The sequence below is a fragment of the Balaenoptera musculus genome, chromosome 3, assembly GCF_009873245.2.
Source record: "Balaenoptera musculus isolate JJ_BM4_2016_0621 chromosome 3, mBalMus1.pri.v3, whole genome shotgun sequence".
In the NCBI taxonomy this organism is placed as follows: domain Eukaryota; kingdom Metazoa; phylum Chordata; class Mammalia; order Artiodactyla; family Balaenopteridae; genus Balaenoptera; species Balaenoptera musculus.
Window position 1 is genome coordinate 17,235,469 of NC_045787.1, and position 27,214 is coordinate 17,262,682.

At 34.5% G+C, this 27,214-nt stretch overlaps 1 protein-coding gene across 2 annotated transcripts in view; it reads right to left on the reverse strand.

Moving 5' to 3' along the window:
• The window catches only part of LOC118893137 (cadherin-12-like), a 291,428-nt gene that overhangs the window by 15,339 nt on the left and 248,875 nt on the right, over positions 1 to 27,214 (reverse strand). Inside the window, exon 1 of one of the 2 annotated variants that reach the window (XM_036848362.1) lies at positions 1,386 to 1,433. The exons of the other annotated variant lie outside the window; for it this stretch is intronic. Within the exon in view, the coding sequence (XP_036704257.1) occupies positions 1,386 to 1,415 (30 nt within the window). The 5' untranslated portion in view covers positions 1,416 to 1,433. Of the gene's footprint in view, positions 1 to 1,385; positions 1,434 to 27,214 lie in introns of those variants that run through there. 2 annotated transcript variants of the gene reach the window in all.

A 27,214-nucleotide genomic window follows, 5' to 3' on the forward strand; every position in this document is an offset into this window, starting at 1 on the left:
CTCAGATATATAGATATAGATATATAGATATCAGTTCACATACAAATTTTTTAAAAAGGCATTCTACTTGAGGTTTAAGCTTTGTCTTTCATGTTCCAGAACTATTTCTACCATGACTCTTGAACTCACCAGTCCAAACCACTGCATAATTTCTTGACTGGAGAAACCAACCACTCTGGCTGTCTCCCAGCTGTGTTCATCATAGGCAACTCTTAAACTAAATAATACTTGGGATCAGCTATTCCAAAAATATTTAGTGTAATTTCAATTGGTGAAAAAGGAGACATAGCTTTAAAAAGAAAAGAAAACAAATAGCCTCAATGCATGGCTCTGTCACAACATAAAATCAGGCCTTTGGAACTGGAAAGCACCTTAGAGAACGTTGTTTCAATTACTTCATTTCACAGTTGAGGAAATTGAGATTCAGAAAGGCTAAGTGATTTCCTCAATATCATGGAGTTAGTTAATTACAGAAATCAGAATAGAATCTGGGTTATCCAAGTCTCTGCCCAGTGTTTTTTTTCATTACACCAAGTGAAATTATCTGCCACTATTTTGGGGCCAGATGACTCATGAAAGCAGCCTAATAATACTTAATAAACCAAAATATTATGTGCCTATAAAATTTAACACACAAGTAAAAGAGCCTTAATTTCCTGATGGTTTCAGATAAGATAAATTACATTAAATGTATTTCATTATAATTGCATATATAAATGTGTTAGTGAATTTATATGAAGAAAAAGTCAGTACCAACAAAAATGATCAGGGACTGAGACTAGATCTATGTTGAAATTCAAAAGGACTACATCAATTTCAAGCTCCATTAGCAACACAGGAAAAATAACATGGAGTGAAATTAGTAGACATAAGCTTTATTATCAGACTTGGGTATGTGTGTAGAGAACAATATAAATCAAAGGAAATGGGATCTTTTGATTATTAATAATTACATTAATGTTATCTATTTGAGTAATTTATATAAATATACTAATTATTTTATAGATATTTTTTTCTTTGACATCATTAATAATCTTTTCCTCCTTTGTGATGAGAATGAGGCGCCTGAGGTTTGGGATATTAAAATATTTGTTCCATATTTTGCAGCTCGACAGTTGAGAGGCTGGAAACAAAACTCAGGTATCCTGACTTAGTCTAATATTGCACATGCTCTCTTATTTTATTTTTAATTTTACTCTAATCTATTTTGGAAGTTTTTCAACAACAACAACAAAAAACATTTTCCCCCAAGATTTTACCCTATTTTAAAGGCCCATAACTTGTGGTCACAAAGAAGTAGTTAATGGTGAGTATTTTCTGCACTTCACATCTTTTATCACACATTATATATTGTGGAACATAAAATTTTATGAAATTATAGTTACATGCTTGAAATGGATGTCAAATCTCTTCATCTTCTATGTCACAAGTGAGAGCTGTAAACCTGAAAAATTAAAGCTACAATATAATTTATCTTACCCATAAATAGTCTACTATACGTTATACGCTTTTGAAGTAAATAATGATGGATAAGTCTAAAAATGATATTTCTCCATGGAACACTATGTGACAAATAGCTAGAAATGCCATGATATAACTGGAATTATGTCACCTGCATATAGAAAGAAGACGCTCAGCTCCTTTTCCCTACACTTTTACACACAAGAAATAGTTGAGTATAATTGGTTCAATGAGTAAAATTTTATTTTTTTTTTAATGTGGACAAGAATCTCTCTTTCTCATGACAGTTACGAAAATGTCAGTAATACATGTATTTTTAATAGTTGTTTCTTTTTTCCCTGCAACTAGGTAAACCAAATAAATCTATATATTCCAAAGCAAATAGACTATATATTAAGTAATGTACCTGTTATTTAAAAATATTCATAAAGTCTACAGTAATTTCACACCTTGCAATATAGTTTTCAATTTTAGGATAAGAGTTTTAAAAGTTATTACATGATATGAAGTGATTTGAGGGCTGTGGATATACTTCCTTAGCAGGAAAGGTTGCCATAAAAATGTTTTTAAAAAGACTGTTCTTGTTTTTGACTCTTTCAATCTGGTAGACTGAGGTTATAATATAAAGTCAAGAATTATGTGTGAAGTAGACAAAAAGGAACTTCAGTATTGAGGTATAAATTCTCCCTTCTCCTTACTTTCTTCTTAGTACCCTATAGAACTGTTAATTTTCCTCCTCAGTGACCTATGCATTTAATTAGAATAAGCACTACCTACATACACAGCAAAAACAAAAACAAAACATTTAGTGATATAGAGCAACAACAGTCAGTAAAGGAAAGAAGAACAAAGCTGCAGAGTATCTGTTTTAGAAAATCTGGAGTAAATTTAAGCTTTCAAAATTTTTATGTATATATATATATATAAATATATATATATATATATATATATATACATCCCAATGATACTGCAATTCTAGACCATCCCCCATAAATCATGGGTAGTTTTTACTATTAGTACCAACATTAATGTTCTCTTGCATATTATATCTCAAGTTGATTTTATGTAGTACATAGGACACAAATTATTTCCTGCTTAAAATAAGACCTAATAATTTTGTGTCATTAATAACTTTAGCATCAAGTCATACATTAATTATTTTTAAAGTATTTCTTCAAAATATCAGGAAAACCAGCCTACTTATTATTTGCAATTTTCTGAGTAAAATTTCATTGATATTAAGTCTTTACAAAATATATCCAGGGTCAGCATTTCAAGAAGACTAGTAGTAAAATGGTTTCTTACATAAAAGAAAATTTAAACATATAAGAACCATCTATTCTCTTGTGACATTGCAATGAATAGCCTCGGTGAACCACTGTTGGTCTCCTGAGAAGTTAATCCACCCTTTAGTACATTACCCAGCCCAATAGCCTCTGCCTTTTCTTGTTCTTTTCCCTCTTATGGGAAGTTAAAAGATTTCTTCCTTCAAAATATGACACATATAAAGAAGAATCTGATTTTCACTACATTTAACACACACCTAAAACGTTGTTGGAAACACCACACCTAGTCAATTAAATACTGAAACAATCTTAAAAAGGGTCTTAAGGGTCCTCTAGTTCCCTTCAAGGTGCTCAGATTTGAAGTGCTTCTCCCATTTACACTTTGCAGCAGGATACTTGCAGGGAATCCTTTATTAAAGCAATAGCAGTCATTGATTTCTTTCTCTTTTATTTTATTTTTTTACAAACTAGCTTTTATTTACTATGTTTTCTTAGCTGAGATTCATCAGTTCTTCAAATAGCAATTAATGTCGACATATTGTTCCACCACGAGAAAATTGTTCAATAACTTCTAGATGCTTTTTTTTGTCACATACTTTTATCCTGGTCTTAAAAATGAAGCATGGACATTTAAAAGGCAAACTTGAGGCAGTCTCTTCTAACTTTCCCAATGCATCTAATATTATTTGATTCCTAACCCGAGTCTAAGAGCAAATAAAATTGACTTCTTTTTTTCATTTCAGAATACGAACTCATTGAACTATCCCTTCAGGTTTATGCTCCATCAGTTAACGCTACTCTATTTTCACAAGAAATATGATTTGATCTGAGAAGAACTGCAGCAGCCAGAAACATATATTTCCAGAACGTGTCTCTAAGAATACTGTAGCCATTAAATGTCTTCCATAATGTCTGTGATAAATTTTACTATTAGTGAACGGTATCAGTTAAAGGCATCTCTTTGGAACCGCTAGTCTAGCCTATAGGTGCCCACCTGCTATGTAATTTTCCAGTCATAAACGTGGATAGGTCAATCTATCAGTGTTTCTCTCAAAGCAGTAACCTCAGCAATAGTTGAAGGCCTCCATTTTAATTTAATTGTTTTATTTGTTTGCTACTTTTAGGTAGGTATAACATAGAATATCCTTTAAAAGCACAGACTTTGGAACTTAACTGCCTAAATTTGGTGCTATGACCTTGGGCAAAATAGTTAATTTCTTTTGTGTAAGATGGGAATAATAGTGGCGGTTGTGATGATTAGATAAGATAGTAAAAGAAAAGAGTTTATTACAGTATAAAAAGTAAGCACTCCTAAGGGTTAGCTATTATTTCCTTCCAACCCCTTGTGCCTACATTCTTGCCTCTAGTTTTGTTGGAGCCAGTATGCTCTGAATATTCCTGAGGTTTAATCATGGTTAAACTCTTGCCTTCTGCCTCTTCTTATGCCTAATGTTCTTCTGTGCTTATATGCTCATATTTGATAGGCTAAGCCAACATCTATGTGTACTCTATAAAAGACACATGGAATACTGGGACTTGGATCTGTCTGAGATCAAATTATCTCTGCAAAACAAAATAGATCAAGGGGTATGTATAAGTCCCAGAGAGAGCTAGAAAACTAGACATGGGCGGTCACTTTACCTGGTTAACCTAGACCAAAAAGCGATGAGCTGGACTAAACCTCTTGATTTCTGCTATAGCAACTCAGAATCAGTCTGTCACATGGAGACACGATAATTGCTGATTCATTCTCCAATTATAATGTGATAGCTGTTACTGATTGTTAATATTGCAGCATCCAGAAGGATGCTCACATCTTTGCCACGTAAAAGAAACAAAGAATATTGCATTCAATCTTCAAGTGATGGCTGGAATAATACAAAAATGTTTTACCTGCCATACATACCAACACAGTCAATATGCAATTTGTTTCACTATATTCTTCAGCTATAGAAGTATATTTACACTCTATTGAATATTTACTCTACTTAAAGCCTGCAGTAGTTCTTAAAATCAATGAATTGTTCACTTTCAATTGTTTACTTACATTATCAGTAAGTAATACTGATAAATAAATAAAAAGAAGTAATCAAGGAAAATTCATCAACAGTTTTCCTTTTTCCTGAATATTTTATTTGGTCATTAAAAATCATTATTGATTACATGAATTTTGAATAAAATGGGAAGTCATACGACAATTGTTTCTACTCTATGCAAAATAATGTGCTCACTTGAAAATTTCTCGCATCGTATAAATTTAAAAAAATCACTGCCGAGACATATTGAATAACCATAGCTAGAAGATAGGGAGTAAAAAGGCAGGTGTAAGTGACTCCACACTCTGCATTTCCCACCTTTACTTGCTGCAGCTTACAGTAAATAATTACTACAGAACATTAAATCATAAAAGACAGTGAGATCTGCTACCTTTGATTCCACTGAAGTACTTGAACTTCTATTTTTAGCGATCTCTATCTTTGTTAGCCTTTTGGGATCTGGTTGCAAAGTCGATAATGAGTATGGCAGTCACTGCTAGTAGCCTATCCAATATCCATTTCCTCTTTCTTCTTATTAATAGAATCATTCCATATTAATAGAATCTATTATCAATGAGCTGTATCTTGGCTAGCAGTATGCCTAATTAAAATGCTCACCTCCCCAAAATATCTTGGAGACAAGGTAGACTTGGGATTCCATTTGACTAATAAGATAAACCTGGAAGAAACCTTTTGGAGCTTTTAGGAGAACTTTTTTAAATGGACAGACTCATCTGGTATGTACTTTTTGCTGATTTTCTTTCATCTCTCCCATTTTATTTCCCTTCATCTTTTCCACGTCTTGCTGACATAATGACTAGACACACAGAAGCCACTTTATGAGGATAGAGAAGAAAGAAAGCTTAAGATGATGCATTGGAAAATAAAAGGCCGTTTTTGATGTTATCTTGGAGTTGCTGTACCAAACCCAGGATGTTTATGTCTGGACTTCTTTTACACAAGAAAAATAAATTTCAACTTGTTGAAGAGGTTATAGCTGGATTTCTATTCTGTGCAGCTGAAACCAATTCTGACTTAGTAGATTTTTTCTTTGTGCAACAGTATTTGTAAAAATTACTTACAATTTGTAGTAATAAGTACATATATGTAAAACACATGTAAAAAAAGAGAATATTAAAGTCATATATTCAATAGATAAATGTAACAAAAAATAGACTAAACAGTTTTGTTTTTTTTAAATAATTTGTTTGATGTGGACCATAGTTAAGGTCTCTATTGAATTTGTTAAAATACTGCTCCTGTTTTATGTTTTGTGTTTTTTTGGCCGTGAGGCATGTGGGACCTTAGTTCCCCGATCAGGGATCAAACACGCACCCCCTTCATTGGAAGGCAAAGTCTTAACCACCGGACCACCAGAGAAGTCCCTAGACTAAACATTTTTTTAAAAAAAAATAGATATTAATTAGAGTATAATTGCTTCACAATTCTGTGTTAGTTTCTGTTGCACAACAAGGCGAATCAGCCATACGCATACATGTCCCCATATCCCCTCCCTCTTAACTCTCCCTCCCATCCTTCCTATCCCACCCCTCTAGGTCATTGCAAAGAGCCGAGCTGATCTCCCTGTGCTATGCTGCTGCTTCCTACCAGCCAACTATTTTACATTCGGTAGTGTACATATGTCGATGCTACTCTCACTTTGCCCCAGCTTCTCCCTCCCACCCCATGTCCTCAAGTCCATTTTCTATGTCTACATCTTTATTCCTGCCCTGCAACTAGGTTCATCAGCACCTTTTTTAAAAATTTTACATTCCATATATATGTGTTAGCATATGGTATTTGTTTTTCTCTTTCTGACTTACTTCACTCTGTATGACAGACTTTAAATCCATCCACCTCACTACAAATAACTCAATTTCGTTCCTTTTTATGGCTGTGTAATATTCCATTGTATATATGTGCCACGTCTTCTTTATCCATTCATCTGTCAATGGACATTTAGGTTGCTTCCATGTCCTGGCTATTGTAAATAGTGCTGCAATGAACATTGTGGTACATGTTTCTTTTTGAATTATGGTTTTCTCAGGGTATATGCCCAGTAGTGGGATTGCTGGGTTATATGGTAGTTCTATTTTTAGTTTTTTAAGGAACCTCCACACTGTTTTCCATAGTGGTTGTATCAATTTACATTCCCACCAACAGTGCAGGAGGGTTCACTTTTCACCACACCCTTTCCAGCATTTATTGTTTCTAGATTTTTTGGTAATGGTCATTCTGACCAGTGTGAGGTGATACTTCATTGTAGTTTTGATTTGTGCTTCTCTAATGATTAGTGATGTTGAGCATCTTTTCATGTGCCTCTTGGCCATCTGTATGTCTTCCCTGGTGAAATGTTTGTTTAGGTCTTCGGCCCATTTTTTAACTGGATTGTTTGTTTTTTTGATATTGAGCTCCATGAGCTGTTTGTATATTTTGGAGAGTAATCCTTTGTCTGTTGTTTCATTTGCAAATATTTTCTCCCATTCTGAGGGTTGTCTTTTTGTCTTGTTTATGGTTTCCTTTGCTATGCAAAAGCTTTTAAGTCCCATTTGTTTATATTTGTTTTTATTTCTATTACTCTAGGAGGTGGGTCAAAAAGATCTTCCTGTGGTTTATGTCAAAGAATGCTTTACCTGTTTTCCTCTAAGAGTTTTATAGTGTCTGGTTTTACATTTAAAGTCTTAAATTAAGACTTAATTTAAGTCTTTAATCCATCTGGAGTTTTTTTTGTGTATGGTGTTAGGTAGTGTTCTAATTTCATTCTTTTACATGTGGCTGTACAGTTTTCCCAGCACCACTTATTGAAGAGGTTGTCTTTTCTCCATTGTATGTTCTTGCCTCCTTTGTCATAAATTAGGTGCTCATATGTGCGTGGGTTTATCTCTGGGCATTCTATCTTGTACCATTGATCTATATTTCTGTTTTTGTGCCACTGCCATACTGTCTTGATTACTGTAGCTTTGTAGCATAGTGTGAGGTCAGGGAGCCTGATTCCTCCAACTCTATTTTTCTTTCTCAAGATTGCTTTGGCTATTCAGGGTCTTCTGTGTTTCCATATGAATTGTAAGATTTTTTGTTCTAATTCTGTGAAGAATGCCATTGGTAGTTTAATAGGGATTGCACTGAATCTGTAGATTGCTTTGGATAGCATAGTCATTTTCACAGTATTGATTCTTCCAATGCAAGAACATGGTATATTTCTCCATCTGTTTATGTCATCTTTGATTTCTCTCAATAGTGTTTTATAGTTTTCTGAGTACAAGTCTTTTGCCTCCTTAGGCAGGTTTATTCCTAGGTATTTTATTCTTTTTGTTGCAATGGTAAATGGGAGTGTTTCCTTAATTTCTCTTTCTGATTTTTCATTGTTGCTGTATAGGAATGCCAGAGATTTCTGTGCATTAATTTTGTATCCTGCAACCTTACCAAATTCATTGATTAGTTCTAGTAGTTTCCTGGTGGCATCTTTAGGATTTTCTACGTATAGTATCATGTCATCGTCAAACAGTGACAATTTTACTTCTTCTTTTCCAATTTGTATTCCTTTTATTTTTTTTCTTCTCTGATTGCTGTGGCTAGGACTTCCAAAACTATGTTGATTAAGAGTGGTGAGAGTGGACATCCTTGTCTTGTTCCTGATCTTAGTGGAAATGCTTTCAGTTTTTCACCCTTGAGTATGATGCTTGCTGTGGGTTTGTCATATATGGCCTTTATTATGTTGAGGTAGCTTCCCTCTATGCCCATTTTCTAGAGAGTTTTTTATCATAAATGGGTGTTGAATTTTGTCAAAAGCTTTTTCTGCATCTATTGAGATGATCATATGGATTTTATTCCTTAATTTGTTGATTGATTTGCATATATTGAAGAATCCTTGCATCCCTGGGATAAATCCCACTTGATCATGGTGTATGATGCTTTTAATGTGCTGTTGGATTCTGTTTGCTAGTATTTGGTTCAGGATTTTTGCATCTATGTTTATCAGTGATATTGGTCTATAATTTTCTTTTTTGAGATATCTTTTTCTTGTTTTGGTATCAGGGTGATGGTGGCTTCGTAGAATGAATTTGGGAATGTTTCTCCCTATGCATTTTTTGGAAGAGTTTGAGAAGGATCAGTGTTAGCTCTTCTCTAAATGTTTGATAGAATTCATCTGTGGAGCCATCTAGTCCTAGACTTTTGTTTGTTGGAAGATTCTAAATTATGTTTCAATTTCATTACTTGTGATAGGTCTGTTTATATTTTCTAATTCTTCCTGGTTCAGTATTGGAAAATTTTGCCTTTCCAAGAATTTGTCCATTTCTTCGTGGTTGTCCATTTTATTGGCATATAGTTGTTTGTAGTAGTCTCTTATAATCCCTTGTATTTCTGCAGTGTCAGTTGTGATTTCTCCTTTTACATTTCTAATTTTATTGATTTGTGCCCTCTCCCTTTTTTTCTTGATGAGTCTAGCTAAGGGCTTATCAATTTTGTTTATCTTCTCAAAGAATCAGCTTTTAGTTTTATTGATTTTTGTTATTGTTTTCTTTGTTTCTATTTCATTTATTTCTGCTCTGATCTTTATGATTTCTTTCCTTCTACTGACTTTGGGTTTTCTTAGTTCTTCTTTCTCTAGTTTTTTAAGTGTAGGGTTAGATTGTTTATTTGAGATTTTTCTTGCTTCTTGAGGTGAGATTGTATGTCTATAAAACTCCTCTTAGAACTGCTTTTGCTGTCTCCCATAGGATTTTTTTTTAAACATCTTTATTGGTGTATAATTCCTTACAATGGTGTGTTAGTTTCTGTTTATAACAAAGTGAATCAGCTATACATATACATATATCCCCATATCGCTTCCCTCTTGCATCTCCCTCCCTCCCACCCTCCCTATCCCACCTTGCTAGGTGGTCACAAAGCACCGAGCTGATCTCCCTGTGCTATGCGGCTGCTTCCCACTAGCTATCGGTTTTACACATGGTAGTGTATATATGTCCATGCCACTCTCTCACTTTGTCCCAGCTTACCCTTCCCCCTCCCCTTGTCCTCAAGTCCATTCTCTAGTAGGTCTGTGTGTTTATTCTCATCCTGCCCCTAGGTTCTTCATGACCATTTTTTTTTTATTCCATATATATGTGTTAGCATACGGTATTTGTTTTTCTCTTTCTGACTTACTTCACTCTGTATGACAGACTCTAGATCCATCCACCTCACTACAAATAACTCAATTTCCTTTCTTTTTATGGCTGAGTAATATTCCATTGTATATATGTGCCACATCTTCTTTATCCATTCATCTGTCGATGCCCCTTATGTTGCTTCCATGTCCTGGCTATTGTAAATAGAGCTGCAATGAACACTGTGGTACATGACTCTTTTTGAATTACAGTTTTCTCAGGGCATATGCTCAGTAGTGGCATTGCTGGGTCGTTTGGGTCATCGTGTTTTCATTGCCATTTGTTTCTATGTATTTTTTTATTTCTTTTTTGATTTCTTCAGTGATCTCTTGGTTACTTAGTAGCGCACTGTTTAGCCTCCATGTATTTATGTTTTTTACAGTTTTTTTCCTGTAATTGATTTCCAGTCTCACAGTGTTGTGGTCAGAAAAGATGCTTGATACAATTTCAATTTTCTTAAATTTTCTGAGGCATGATTTGTGACCCAAGATGTGATCTATCCTGGAGAATGTTCCATGTGCACTTGAGAAGTGTATTCTGTCACTTTTGGGTGGAATGTTCTATAAGTATCAATTAGATCTATCTGGTCTATTGTGTCATTTAAAGCTTGTGTTTCCTTATTTATTTTCTGTTTGGATGATTTGTCCATTGGTGTAAGTGGGTGTTAAAGTCCCCTACTATTATTGTGTTACTGTCGATTTCTCCTTTCATGGTTGTTAGCATTTGCCTTATGTATTGAGGTGCTCCTATGTTGGGTGCATAAACATTTATAATTGTTATATCTTCTTCTTGGACTGATCCTTTGATCATTATGTAGTGTCCCTCCTTATCGCTTGTAACAGTCTTTATTTTAAAGTCTATTTTATCTGATACGAGTATTGCTACTCCAGCTTTCTTTTGATTTCCATTTGCATGGAATATTTTTTCCATCCCTTCACTTTCAGTCTGTATGTGTCCCTAGGTCTGAAGTGGGTCTCTTGTAGACAGCATATATATGGGTCTTGTTTTTGTATCCATTCAGCCAGTCTATGTTTTTTGGTTGGGGCATTTAATCCATTTACATTCAAGGTTGTTATCAATAGGTATGTTCCTATTACAATTTTCTTAATTGTTCTGTGTTTGTTTTTGTGGGTCTTTTTCTTCTCTTGTGTTTCCCACTCCGAGAAGTTTCTTTAGGACTTGTTGTAAAGCTGGTTTGGAGGTGCTGAATTCTCTTAGCTTTTGCTTGTCTGAAAAGCTTTTGACTTCTCCATCGAATCTGAATGAGATACTTGCTGGGTAGAGTAATCTTGGTTGTAGGTTTTTCTCTTTCATCACTTTAAGTATATCCTGCCACTCCCTTCTGGCCTGCAGAGTTTCCACTGAAAAATCAGCTGATAACCTTATGGAGATTCCTTTGTATGTTATTTTTTGTTTTTCCCTTGCAGCTTTTAATATTTTTTCTTTGAATTTAATTTTTGTTAATTTGATTAATATGTGTCTTGGTGTGTGTTTCCTAAGGTTTATCCTGTATGGGACCCTGTGTGCTTCCTGGACTTGGTTGACTATTTCCTTTCCCATGTTTGGGAAGTTCTCATCTATAAGCTCTTCAAATATTTTCTCAGACCCTTTCTTTTTCTCTTCTTCTGGGACCCATATAATTCGAATGTTGGTGCATTTAGTGTTTTCCCAGAGGTCTCTGAGATTGTCTTCAATTCTTTTCATTCTCTTTTCTTTATTCTGCTCCTCAGCAGTTATTTCCACCATTTTGTCTCCCAGCTCACTTATTCGTTCTTCTGCCTCAGTTATTCTGTTATTGATTCCTTTTAGTGTATTTTTCATTTCAGTTATTGTGTTGTTCATCTCTGTTTGTGTGCTCTTTAGTTCTTCTAGATCTTTGTTAAATATTTCTTGTATTTTCTCAATCCGTGGATCCATTCTATTTTTGAGATTCTGGGTCATCTTTACTATATTACTCTGAATTCTTTTTCAGGTAGATTGCCTATTTCCTCTTCATTTATTTGGTATTGCAGGTTTGTACCTTGCTCCTTCTGTGACATATTTTTTTGCTGTCTCATTGTTGGTGTTTTTTTTTTTTTTTATGAGTGGGATCGTGTTCCTGTCTTATTGGTTGTTTGGCCTGAGGCTTCCAACACTGGGGTTTGTAGGCTATTGGGTAGAGCTGGGTCTTGGTGCTGAGATGTGGAACTCTGTGAGACTTCACTCTGATGAATATTCCCTGAGGTCTGAGGTTCTCTGTTAGTCCAGTGGTTTGGACTCAGAGCTCCCACTGCAGGAGCTTTGGCCTGACCCCGTGCTCATGAACCAAGAGCCCGCAAGCTGTCTGGGCAGCAAAAAAAAAAAAAAAAGCAACTAAAAAAGTAAAAAATAAAATTAGAGTAGGAAACTAACAGATATGTTAGGAAGAATATAAAAATAAAAATATAGATGAATCGACAACCAGAAGGTACATCAGTACCACAATCGTAAAAAAGAGGAAGGAAAAGAAAAAAAAACTAGACTAAACAGTTTTGATTGAGCCATTTCATGTTGTATTTTCCTAAATAAATACCTTATGCAAAGAAAACATGCCATAAACTCTCTAATAATTAATGAAACAAATGTCTTGTAAAGAATTTTAAAGACAAGAAAATTTAAGGAGAATTACCTTTATGGAAAACACAAACTACCCTCTCTGTTGCAAATCAAAGTTCTATGTACTAATTTGGAGAAACTTGTTTTGAAGTTTGTGTTTTAATAATGCCATTTTCATTGTTTCACTGTATTTTCTAACAAAATAAAAGATATATTTTGAAATAATTATCTTTTCTTTATTGGATTTCTTCTCCATATCCTTTCGGCAGCATAATTAAAATACAATCAAACCAACTGCAAATTGTCTATGTCTAGTTTTAAGTTGTTTGAGCTTCTGTAAATAATGTTTGAGCAAAAGTAAGTAAGTTGTTAAGAAAAGTGCAAATATAGTGATTTTTTTAGGGATGTATAGGTGATTCTTTTAATACAGAATATTATGTACAATTTGATCATAATAGTTCACATATCTCCATTAGCCTGGAGACATATCATGAAGTAAAGTATCTCATTAGCCTGCAGAAACAAGATTTAGTGTGCACAGTAATATTGAAAAAAAATCAATATTATGAATATATTTATAAAGTTAAGATTTCCTGATTAAAGTATGATTCTCTGAAAACTGACTCAAAATGGATACATGTAGAAGTATTTGCTTACTGAGTACTCTAAGAAAAAATTTGGAATGCACTTATAACTGACAGGTATCTGATTGGTCTTGTTTTGAACATTATAAATTGGACTTTTAAAAATGATATAATATAGTTGAAGAAAAATATTTAAACAAAAATGAGCTTTTGATTTAGTGTATTTATGCCTAAAATTTTAATGTTACCTGTGTGGTAACTATATATGTGTGTTAAGGGATCTTACATCCAGTCAGAGAATGGAATTTGCTTCTATAAATTTATTAATGATTCTTGCCTTATATAGTATATAACATTTTTAGGATAATGGATGTATATTATACATGTATAAAAAGAACTGTAATCTTCACATTTTCTCCAAGTATTTATGTGAATTCTGTGTAAGTTGAGGAAAGAATCAGTGTTTATTTAATTGGAATTAGTAAATGCAGTCAGATCTCACAGTTAATTAAAATATGATTATTTTTCTTGCATTGCTGTTCCTTTATCAGAGTAACTTAAACAATCCTAAAAGCAAATCATTAACACTTGAAGTAGATTTTACATTTATAGGTCCAGTTATCTAGAAACTAACAATTTCATTTAATCATGAGTCTGTTAAATAGGAAAGTCAAGTAGAAAATGTCAGAATAAACACTGTTATTGGGAATCAAGTTCTGAAATAACTTCAGTAGCATTCACAGTGGGTTGTCCTTCTGAGTACTAAGGGACAGAATCATTTCATTGAATAATCTCAGTGTTGCGTTGGCAGGGCTTACACAAAGTGGGTAATTGGCATATACTTACCTAAGGAAAAATACTTTACTAGGACATGGAAAATCATGTGGAGATGATAAATGAAGAAATAATTTGAAGAGTAAATTATAGAATTACTACTTGACTTTCTAGAAAATTATTTTCCAACCAGCTCAAAATTAGAGCAGTAGGTCTAAGATACAGTAACTTTAGTTCTTCCACACCCACCCAAAGAAATAGAAATTTACTTTAGGTGCAAAAAGTACATAGGTGCAATTTGGATATTTTTGTTTCTAATAAAAAAGTTTACCCTTACAGAATTCTGTAGATCAGTTTGATTTTATTCTTAACCATTGTTGTGTCTGTGTATTTCAATACAATATATTATAAATAACATATTATCATAGTTATGGCTTCTCTATTTTGGTTAATATTTACTCAGAACAAAATTAAGAACAATGAGTTGACTGTCATATTGATTTGCCTTTGGTATATGGTCCTGAAAGATGGATTTCCTAATCATAATAATCTAAACAATCTTACGTTACCTGGTAAATCATCATTATCTAATCTGTCCTCTTAGAAGCTATTTCCAGATCTTCTAATGTGCTCCCATGTCTTTATTGTGTTTTTCTCTGTTCATGCACTACTCATGCACAAGGCATTCTTATCCCTGGACTGTGAGCTTTGTAAAGCTACTTTTTCTTTACTTCATGTTTTTAATTGAAGTATAATTGGCCTACAACACTTTGTTAGTTCCTGTTACACAGCATAGCGATTTGATATTTCTATACATTACAAAATGATCACCACAATAAGTCTAGTTACCACCTGTCACCATACAAAGTTATTACAATAATATTGACTATATTTCCCACACTGTACACTTCATCCCCATGACTCATTTATTTTGTAAACAGAAGCTTGTACCTCTTAATCTTCCTCATCTATTTCACTCATCCCCTCCAGCCCCCTCCCCTCTGGTAACCATCTCTTTGTTCTCTGTATCTATGACTCTGTTTCTGTTTTGTTATTTTGTTCATTTGTTTTGTTTTTTTTAGATTCCACATATAAGTAAACTCATATGGTATTTGTCTTTCTTTGTCTGACTACTTCATTTAGCATAATACCTTCTAGGTCCATCCATGATGTCATAAATGACAAGATTTCATTCCTTCTTATGGCTGAGTAATATTCCATTTTGTGTGTATGTGTGTGTGTGTGTGTGTGTGTGTGTGTGTGTATATATATATATACACCTCATCTTTTTTATCCATTCATCCATCTATGGGCCCTTAGGTTGCTTCCACATCTTGCCTATTGTAAACAATGCTGCAATGAATATAGGGGTGCATATATCTTTTCACATTAGTGTTTTTGTTTCCTTTAGGAAAATGCCCAGAACTGGAGTTGCTGAATTATATGGTATTTCTATTTTTATTATTTTGAGGAAACTCCACTCTGTTTTCCAAAGTGGATGTACCAATTTACATCCACATCAGCAGTGCATGAGGATTCCCTTTTTGCCACATCCTCACCAACACTTGCTATTTGTTGTCTTCTTGATAACAGACATTCTGACAGGTGTGAGTTGATATCTCACTGTGGTTTTGATTTGCATTTCCTTGATAATTAGTGACTTTGAGCAACTTTTCATGTGTCTGTTGGCCATCCATACGTCTTCTTAAAGCTTCTTAAAGAAAACATTTCCCAGTGTTTAATTCTTTGTACATAGTTGGTAAATAAAACTTCATTTTCTTTGTTTAGTTTTATAAGTAATAAATGAATGGCCTGTAGGCCAAAAAAAAAGGAAGAAAAAAGATTTAAACTTATTCTAAAGCAAATTCAAGAAGTATAGTATTTAGTTTCTTTTTGAAACATATTATTTAAAACATCATGCTGTATTAAAACATTTTTGATTCAGAATTATCTTTTTTCTCCTCATTGTCCCAGAACCTTGAATTAGTAATTTAGTTCTGGAAATGGAAGTGATTTAAGTAAGGAGAAATAGGATGGCCCAATTTTGGAAAAAAACCCCTCAAATTCTGTATTCAACCTATCTTTTTATCAGTGTTATGAGGACTACAAACATTCTTATAAAATCCCCAGTCCATTTTCCTCTCTTTTCTTCCAACACCACCATCTATTCTTTTCATCTCTCTGTTCATTATCAAGCTGAGAACATATGGTCCTGAATTTTCATAAGACACTTGTCAAAAGTCAGTTCTTTGGTCACTCTTTGCATAGTAACTGTCAAAACAGATGGTGAAGGCAACTCTCAGTGCATACGATCCACAAACTGAGCACGACTGGAGAAAATCAGGGACTAGCGCACATTGTCAGCAATAGAAATGGCTCTTATTTCACTCAAGAAAGGCTAGATCCTTGCAATGAACTTTAAATCCCTCCATTTTCTGGCCCCCACAGTCCATTCCCATTGTTTCCTTAATCTCTGCTGCTTTTCCTCTCCCGTTGCTCACTGGACTCCATGCACATGGGTCTGCCACCTCATGGAACTTGCATTGCCTGTCTCCTTGCCTAGAGTGCTGTTCCTGGATATCCACATGGCTAATTTGTACTTCCTCTGGTCAATATTATTGCTCAAATATCATCAAAATTAAGTATATTTGCTAACCCTAAGTTAGATTGCAACCCACTCTTACATCTGAACCACTCCTGATCTTTCTAATTCTGGTCTGCTTGTTTTTTAAATAACACTGGTCGCCTTCGAAAGTACTGTGTAACGTGTTCTACCTGGCATTCATTGTTTCTTTATCACCCTGCTAGACCTTAATTTCCCAGAGAGCAGGGGATATTGTATGTTTTTACATCCAAATGTGCTCAGCTCCCCAGAACAGTGCCTTGCTCACTGGAATTATTCAATAAATACTTTTTAAATTAATGAATACATTTCTAATCACTACTCCAAATGTATTTTTTTTTTCCTAAATTACCTGAAATTGCACATTTACTCAACTTGTTCTCCTGCTGTCTGCAATGGTGATGTCAAACCTATACACCACACTGACAACCTGCAGCCCTATCCCTCCACCTGGGCAGCTTGATAAAGTTATCTATAGGCTCAGATTGGCTTAATTCAATGGAAAAGTTTTCAGTCCTCTCTCTACCAGCCTTTGATGCTATTTACCATTTTCTCCTTGAAATAGTCTTTCTTTGACTTCTAAGACACTACCTTAACTTGATTATCCTTCTACCCATCTGACCCTCTCATCAGTTTTCTTTGCAGGTTTATAGTCCTTTCCCCGCCTACTGGATCTCCACCTGTATGTCCCTGTTTCAGGCCACCTTCTCTCCTTAATTGGAATCCTATCTCAGGAAATGTCATTTACTTTCACAGTTTTAATCCTTGTTAAGACACTCAAACAACCCTCTCATCTAAAGTTGTGCTTCTAAGTTCCATACTGTTGAATATAAATATTCATCACAACTTAAATGTGACAACACCACAGTATTGAATCACATGTCTCAAGGCTTTGGTAGGTTCACCTATAGATGTAATATTTACAAACTAATGAATGACCTTGGGCTTTGAGTCAACTATTGGTGTGAGTTCAGGTTCTCTCCTTTAGAGTCTTCATTAGTTTTCTTATCGTCTCTATTTCCTCATCTGTGTAATATGATCACTAACAGTAACTAGCATGAAGTGTCACTCTGAATATGAAAACATACAAGGCATATAAAGTGTTTACCCAATAACAGGCTTGCATCAATCTCTCAGTAAAGGGTTTTTGTTACTATTACTGAAATTACTATCATCTGTTTTATTCTCTTGCTTATATCATTTTATAAACCTTTAAAATAATATGTCATTTTATTTCATCTTTGAAGAAATTGGGCTATGAACCATAAACAAATCATTTTAAGAATATTGGCCTCCACAACTAGCTGCATTCAAGTTCACTAAATTTGGATTTTAGGAAAATCTCTATTTCTAGATTGATTAGGACATATCTAAGAAGATGAATACATAGAGTTAGATAAGGAAACTAATCATGGTAATCAAAGACAGAACCCGGATTCAGTCTTCTCATGCATTAATATAAAAAGAAAGTGGAGACACTGACCACAACGTATTAATTGTTGTCTCCACTATCCCTACTTTGGAAAAATCAGACATTTCAGTGTTTGTACCAATTAATTTGCAAAATCTAGAGCTGAGGAATTTATCTTGTCTGAATCATAACATTTTCTGGTTTCGCTTAATTCTACTGTTATTGTTGAGAATCCTTAAAGAATGACTTCCTAGAGATACAAATTGAAAATACTAAGGACTAATCAGACAGCTGGAAGAAAATGACTGGTGAAGTCAGAAATTCTTCCTAGATTTCCTTCATTTATACACAATCACCGAGTAGCCAGGCTACATAACATGTATTGGCTGATGTTTTCAACTCCTGTTTTACATAGTTTTGTCATGTTGTTGCTGTCTTAGATTTCGATCACTGTTACTGCCATTCTGTTTATTTTTGATTGCCAAGGAAATGATTGAGCACGTGTATGTGTGTGTGTGTGTACATGAGTGTGGTAGAGGTAGGGGGAAGAAAGAGAGGACAGCGAAAGAGAGAAACACAGAGACAGAAGGAGATACTAGAGGGGCTAATGTGAAATTTGCATTCATCAAAAGGCAAGTCCCATGAAGGCAATGGGTTTTTCTCTGTTTTCTTCAGGGCTGTATTCCCAACACTGCCGTATCCTTACGGTTCCTTGGCACTTGAAGTGAAACAGAGCAGGACCCTATGGTCCTTCCCCCGCCATGTCTCTGCCTGCCTTTTGTCTGTAAAGAAACTTTAGCCAAACAAAAGTTTAATCAGAGAAATGAGAAAATGCAGAAACAAAGGAAAAGCAGTCAAACAGGACAAAATAATACTAGTTTAGTCATTAAGCAAAGTCAAAGAGCTTTAATTCCTCCTCAAGGGCTATAGATAATGTTCTGAACCCTATCCTGTGAGCTGTCCTGTAGCTACTGAGACCCCGACCAGGTGGAAGAAGTTAACTACAGGATGACCAGACTGTAGCCATGACATGAGCTGCTGCAATTCCGAGAATTGGCTGCAGAGAAATGGGAACAAACTGATGCCGGAACTGAAGATTAACTGTACCTAAAACAACAAAGATGACACTGGTCAGACCACCGATGACCAGTTTCAAGATGACTGTCAGAGCTGACCGTGCTGTTTCTGCATGTAGCCCCCTCCCTTCACCTATAAAAGCTCTTGCCCCCTGATTGTCAGTGAGGAGAGTAGTCCTTTGAACACAAGTCTGCCCATCACCCCCCAACCCAGGCTGCCCGCCTCCAAAATAAAGCAAACTTCCCTTTCCACCAACCTTGCCTCTCAAGTATTCGCGTTTGATCGGCAAGCAGCTAGACCTCACTTTCGGTAACAGGAGGACACACGGACATATATTTGTTAACTATGTGGTGGAAGTAGTAACATCTACCTTATGGGATTGTTGTGAGGATGAAATGAGTTACTTACCAAAGCAGTTAGGACTTGGCCTGACATGTAATAATATGCAAGTTTTTTTAATTGTATTTTTATTATTAAAACTCTCAAGTTCCACAACCACTTCAGCTTTGATTATACATTTTGCTTTTTCTGTACACTTGCTTATGGTGACTTGTCTCTTTGTGTGATATGTGATGTTTTTGTTGTGAACTCATTTTGTTGGAATTTTATCTGAGGAAATTTTTGAGATCTGAGTTTAAGGAACATTCCTCAGCAGGTGATTTGGGCTTGCATCTCCTGGGTCTCTGAGATCACTTTTAACCTGAGATTTTTTTTTAACTACATTTTTTGACTTGAAGTTTTCTGAGACCACTACCCAGTGCCAAGGAAAGCCCATGGATAAGAATTCTCTGGAGAGACTTTTCTTCTCTTTCTCCACACAAAGCAAATCTGCAGGTTGCAGACCCCTATGACTTGAGCTAGAAGACTCCCCAGCTGCCCAGCCAATGATCCATTTTTCAGAACTGCTCTGTGTCATGTGAGGGTCTTCCTACACATCCTTCCTCCTTTCACAGGTGTCAGACCTGCATCACAATCCAAAGACTGTTCCTGTCTTCTTTTGAACCTTCTGATTGATGCTTCACATGTCTTTTCCCCAAAAAAATCTCTTGCACATGTAATCACAACTTGGTGATTAGAATTGACACAAGTGGCCAACACTATTCTAGGATAAACATAATTCCCTGGAGCAACATTACTTTTTGATTCTCTTTCCCAAGCATTTACCTTATATTAACATCAACTCAACAACTGTGCAGCACAAAATAAAATAAATAAAATAAAATAAAATAAAATAAATAAAAATTTACTTTTAACACTAGACCTTCTAGGAGGAAGGTCTTAGTTTCCCCTATTGCCGAAAATGAAGATCAACCCTTTCTTTTCCTCATCAGTTTAAAATAAGGGGCACTTTGGCTAAAAATATTAAATGTATTAGTGAGAAATGTATATGCTAAGTTCTTTTTTATCTTAAATATTTCCTTTTTACATTCATCAAACCCTTACTCTACCCTCATATTGGAGGGCATGTCAATATTGGTCTAACATTTTCTGTAATCTGATGATGTATAAATGTGACTATAGCTTAAGCTAATAAAAGTAATTGTAAAATTTCTCTTCCTCTTCACCCTGTTCCATGACAGTTTTCACATAAGCATAAAGATCTTTTAATCCTGTGAGAAGGTTCATTTTTATTTATGGTCCTTAACCCCCATCCTTTTAACCACATGCATTTCATGTGTCTTGGGTTTAACCAGGGTTGACTTAGCAAGGCGTTTATTCTGGGTGAGTGCCTCACTTCACCCGAATCACAAGTGCTCTTTGCTTCATGGAACTCTATTGCTTTTGTTGCCCAGACCCAATTATATATATATATATATATATATATTTGTTTTGTTTTTATTTATTTATTTTTGGCTGCATTGGGTCTTTGTTGCTGTGCACGGGCTTTCTCTAGTTGCAGCGAGAGGGGCTACTCTTTGTTGTGGTACACAGGCTTCTCATTATGGTGGCTTCTCTCATTGCAGAGCATGGGCTCTAGGTGCACGGGCTTCAGTAGTTGTGGCATGTGGGCTCAGCAGTTGTGGCTCGCGGGCTCTAGGGTGCAGGCTCAGTAGTTGTGGTGCACGGGCTTAGTTGCTCTGCAGCATGAAGGCTCTTCCCGGACCAGGGCTCGAACCCATGTCCCCTGCATTGGCAGGCGGATTCTTAACCACTGCGCCACCAGGGAAGTCCCACCAATTATAGCTTAGCTAATCTCTTGCCCCTTTAATTCTCCTTGATCTTTTTCAGAATGAAATGTGCAAACTGCTAATGCAATATTACTCCCACTTTCCGGTTTATTCACTCTTGGATAAGAACACAGAATTGTCTCCAGCTTATTACAAATTCACTATTCTCAATTGTGTCCAAATACAAGATTTCTCTCACCCTGGGTCAGCAATATTCTCAGTCATCTCTATTATTTAACTAATTCTTTCTCTATTGTACTGTCTACAATAGATGCATGTCATTTAAAATTATAGACATGTGTATATATGTGTATGTATCCAGCTTCCCACAGGCTTTATATTTTGCATCTTTCTGCTTCAGAATTTTGGGGCTTAATTTCTATTCCTTAGTGTGTTAAAGGATTTTGAGAGGATGTTTGCTGTTGAGGAATCGTTGAAGCGTCTCTCTAGCAGAAGTGAACTGACCTTTGTTTCATAAATGTGTCCTTACAAGGCCCTGGATTAGCTTTTAAGTATTTGACTTGCAATTAACGCTCAATAAAGACTTGCTGAATTCTAGTTCCTTTTCAGGGGAAATGACCGTGTACATGCTCCCATTCGGTTCATGTGAAGATAGTAAAGACAAGCAACATTTAGGAAGGATTGTTGGAAGGACAGTAGCCCAACATTTTCTCTCGATATAGGAAATTCTTCCTTAGATTAAGCCAGTCAGATATTTTCTTATCTGACTAAAAGGAAAAATTCATCGTGCTAAGAAAAAAAGATGTGAGTGTGTGTGTGTGTACATTTAACTTCTGGAAAGTACTATCATGCAACTGTGTCATATTTTCTGTATGCAGATAGACAGAAACAGAGAGCTAAGCACCACATGTGAACCCCACTTCTAGAAAATAATTCTTGCTGGCAAGGACTTTGTATACTAAATTAATCCCACATTTCATAGAATTTTTCTTACTTTAATTTTCTCTCCATTCTTATGTCCTCAGTCAACTAATTTTATTTTATTTTATTCTGTTAAATTATATATAATTAGAAGACATATTAATCCTTTTTGAAAAAAAGCAGAAAACAAGCAAATATGCAAAAAAGATGAATATTCTATAAACAGTTCAAATCTCATTCTTCCACATGCTATCAAAGGGCATGCAGTATTTGACATTTCACATATGCCTAGCGCACATTTGTTTTGCAAATAAAGAAAGCTAGAATTTGGAAGGCAAAGCCATTTCTTCAATGTGTTTTGTTTACTTTAAAGAATTAGTAGAGTTTATAATCTTGGCTGGCTTTTATCTCAACAAAGTCAACTCTCTATTACCAAAGTACAGATTAATGTCTTAAAAATTAATTGCATTCAAAATTTACAAATATATTTATATTATTAAAATACACATTGTATTTTTTAAAGTTATTTTAATTATCAAAAATCAGTCTACACATCTAGAGATATCCAAAAATGCCTGCTGTCAGAACCTCTGAACACCAGCAATGCCATGCTGGGTCTATAATGAAATGTAAATTTCCTTTTCCATTGTTTGTATTGTATTTTTAAACATCAAGAAAAAGAGAGAGAGAGGAAAAGTTTTTAAGATTTCAATGTAATATAATTTTTCAATAATCGAAAAAGTTGGTAGACTAGAAAACGTGCATTGCTGTAGTGACAAGGAGAATAAACGATTTGTGATATGAAAGAGAAAGAAGATGAATTAATATATTTTGAATTTCAATTCAGTTCTTTAAGCAGAAGGAAAAAGTGCATCAGTGTCTCTCCAACTTACAAGTTAGATTTCTTTTTAAGAGTCAGATTTGCTTGTCTTTCAGTCAATGGCTAGTTATAGGCAAAAAGATTTTACCTTACTGATTTACAGACTTGCTAAAACGTCTATGTGCAATTCCATAGAAAATCATAATAGACCTTAGTAGTATAGAACTATAAAAGATGTCTCTGTACCTTTAATATATTTAATTGGTTGGGTTACATAACTTTCAAAAATGGAGAATTGGAGCCTGAAAACCTTGATTTCAGTTTAGCCTTTGCTACTTACTGGGTATGGGATCTGCAGCAGGTTATTTCATTACTTTCAAACTGTGTTTCCTCTGTGACAATATCTACTCTTCTTTAATGTGGATTCTTTTGAGACCAAAATGAATTAATGTATGTGAAAGTATAACTATAACTTGGTTTTAAGTTACTTTAAAACTACTTACTAAGTAAAACTTGATCTTATATGAATATAACAAATTTCAACTCTAAATGCAAATGTAGTGTTTTCCTTATTTGATACAGATGAATTCATGTGGAATTTTTTCCGAAATGTATACCAAGTTACAAGGTGTCAGGAGAAGTGACCAAATTACATGGATATGTCAAAATATAGAGTGAAAGATCTAAATGTTTATGAGCTCATATCAGTTCACTCATGCTTCTTCTTAAATGCTAAAACTATAAATAAATACATAGACAATGAATGGGGTGTAAATCCGCATAAACATCTATGCAATGTTCCATAACATGTGAGGTTCTTAAGAGTCTCTACTATTAAGTCCACTCACATTGTCTGTGAAATATCATCCATAAAAGGAATGCAGGTTAAGTTCCCATTTCCTAGCTATTTTTAGGATAAGGAACTAAAACAAACAAAAAACCTCAGTGTAAGATCCTAAAATAGAAGGCTTAAAGCTTTCGATTGAGTTTTTCAAAAGCTAATTGATTTTTATATTAAGGAAATAAAGTTATTTTCTTGTTGCTCAGATGCTGTTTGTGAGTCACATTTTTAAGTTTACTTTAATATACTTCTTTTTTCAGCATTAGCTTCTAGAAAGAATCTTGAAGTAAGAAAAGAGAACGGATTCTATTTCTTGTGAGATGAACTGTCTTAGTAATGTGCAAATAAAATAAGGGAAGAGTTCTGTTTTCATATTGGCTGGGAATATCCCATAACACCATTTATAATACTTGGATAATAAGGAAAGTTCACTAAGAAGTACACGTTCATTTAAATATATGGGTTTTCATGACATACAAACACACGCATAATATATCTCAGACATATCAAATGATTTTATATATCCAGAATTTATGTAGGACATGTGTGCATTTATTCTGCAAACTATGTAAGGAAAGTTGATAGACAGAATCTTCCCTTGATGGTACAGGTTAGGAATAACTGGGTTATTAGGGTAGAGTGGGTTGCACTTGTCCTAGCTACAGATGAATCAGTGTTAAATGTCAGCATGAAATAGAGTCATCCTGCTATGTAACAGAAGCATAGAAAGAAAAGAATTCACTATGTGAGAAAAGTTTAAATCATCATAACATCATCCATTTGCCTCCTAAGTTATCTGGCTTATCTGGTCTGCCATGGAACCACTTAATTAAAAAAAAAAAATACAGTGAACACATCATGAATATACTAAATATTCACTGAATCCACTGAATACAGTGAATACATCATAATCATTTTCAGATTCTTGTAGTACAGCTCCAAAAAGCATGTCAATATTTAACAGTGTTAATTTTCAGCAGAAAAAAATATTTACATATAAGAGGCATGCACTTTAAAATATTTCATATATATGCAGAATATATCAAATTTTAAATATGCATATATAAGACCTAGCTGATGTCACTGAAGCATAAATACTATAAATATAGACTCATTCATGAATATTGTGATAACCTTCCCCTATAAGTATAAAAAGCAAAAATAATGGAAAATTTCCAAAGAATTAAAGCAGGAGATAAAACTGGAAGAATGTTGGCTCAACTATTCATTGTGATCATCTGTTAATTTTCTCACAACTGATTTTATTTAATTAGGAGATGACATTAGCTAACTTTGCAGTTAAACATTATTGCAAAGACAAAAGAGGAAATCTTTAACACACTGTGTCTTTCCTATTAAAAAAATACTTATTCAGTGAGTCTTTAGTACACTTTTCTATGTTGTATGTTATTACTCCTAAAGTAATACTTTTAAATTTCAGAATACAATAGCTATCACAAAATATAGATATACATATTGTACCAATTCCTTTTAAAATTAGTGCTAACATAGCATGAAGGAAATGTAATTCAACTAGAGAAATGAAAATTTACATTTTTTATCTCTGAAACTGAACACTGATTCTCTGAAAATCATTTGCATTAATAAAATCTGTCAAAACGTGTTGAATATATGCAACATTTAGACAAATGTCACCATTCTCTTGCTCAGGCATGGTTTAAGGCCCATGTTCATCATGTCCTTTATTATATCATCCATGCATATTAAGACTACAAATGACTTTCAGCTACTTAAACATATAATCATGATATAATATCCATGGCTTTATAGAGTCCCAGCATAATGTTTCATACTTTCTTCTTTTCAACTTACTTTTTTCTTTCACAGCGAAGTACTTTGACAGATAGTTACACCAGAGATTTCTGAAGCAAATAATTGGTATAAATTCATTTAGCTTACAATAGCATATTGAATGTTCATACATGGTCAAAAAAAGGAAAGCTGACAAACTTAGTTGAAATGGACACTTTGTTTCCAACCATATGCCTGTAATATGTAATTAGTTTTTTAAAGGTAGGTGGAAGGAGGAATTTGCCTGTTATCACCCTACTTGGTAGAAATCTATTATTATCTCATTATGTAGGGCAATGTCACAGTTATATAGTATCCTTTTTAGAATTATATAATGATAATTTGCTATTAAGGTATGGCCACGGGCTTCCCTGGTGGCGCAGTGGTTGAGAATCTGCCTGCCAATGCAGGGAACACGGGTTCGAGCCCTGGTCTGGGAAGATCCCACATGCCGCGGAGCAACTGGGCCCGTGAGCCACAACTACTGAGCCTGCGCGTCTGGAGCCTGTGCTCCGCAACAAGAGAGGCCGCGACAGTGAGAGGCCCGCGCACTGCGATGAAGAGTGGCCCCCACTCGCCGCAACTAGAGAAAGCCCTTGCACAGAAACGAAGACCCAACACAGCCAAAAATAAATTAAAAAAAAAAAAAAGGTATGGCCACTGATAATAGCTAAACTAAATCAGAATAATTATGAATGCCATTTTTTTTATTATACTTGTTTTATCTGTTGTTTTTAAGAATGAGATAAGCCTGCACAATCACAGAGCTAAGTTACATTAGCATTTCTGTAGACCACATTGATTATCACCCTCGATTATACTGAAGTTCTTACTAAAGGACTACAGATTTCTCAAGCTATTAAAGTAATAATAATTACACTTAGTATCTTTCTAGTCATTAGGAGGACATTAAGTGGAAAGCTTTGGGAAGCTTCTATGGAAGCTTTTTCTCTATTGAAGTATGGTTGATTTATAATATTATATTAGTTTCAGATGTATAGCATTGTGATTCAGTATTTTTACAGATTATACTTCATTAAAAGTTATTACAAGAAAATGGCTATATTTCCCTGTGCTATACTCTGTATCCTTGTTGCTTATCTATTTTACACACAGTAGTTTGTGTCTTTTAATCTCATAACCTTAACCTGCCCCTCCCCCTTCCCTCTCCCCTTTGGTAACCACTAGTTTGTTTCCTATATCTGCAAGCCTGTTTCTGTTTTGCATATACATCAGTTTGTATTATTTTTTTAGATTCCACACTTAAGTGATATCATACAGTGTTTGTCTTTCTCTGACATTTCACTAAGCATAATATTCTCTAGGTCCATTCATGTTACTGCAAATGGCAGAATTTCATTCTTTTTATAACTAAGTAATATTCCATTGTATACATATATATGTGTATATATATATAATGTGTGTATATATATACAACATTACATATATATGTGTGTGTATATATATATGTGTGTGTGTGTATATATATACAACATGTGTGTATATATATGTATACTACATCTTTATCCATTCATTTGTTGATGGGTACGTGGGTTGCTTCCATATCTTGACTATTATAAGTAGCACTGCTATAAACATTGGGGTGCATGTATCTTTTTGAATTAATGTTTTCATTTTTTCTGGATATATACCCAGGAGTGGAATTGCTGAATCATACGGTACTTCTATTTTTAGTTTTTTTGAGAAACTTCCATGCT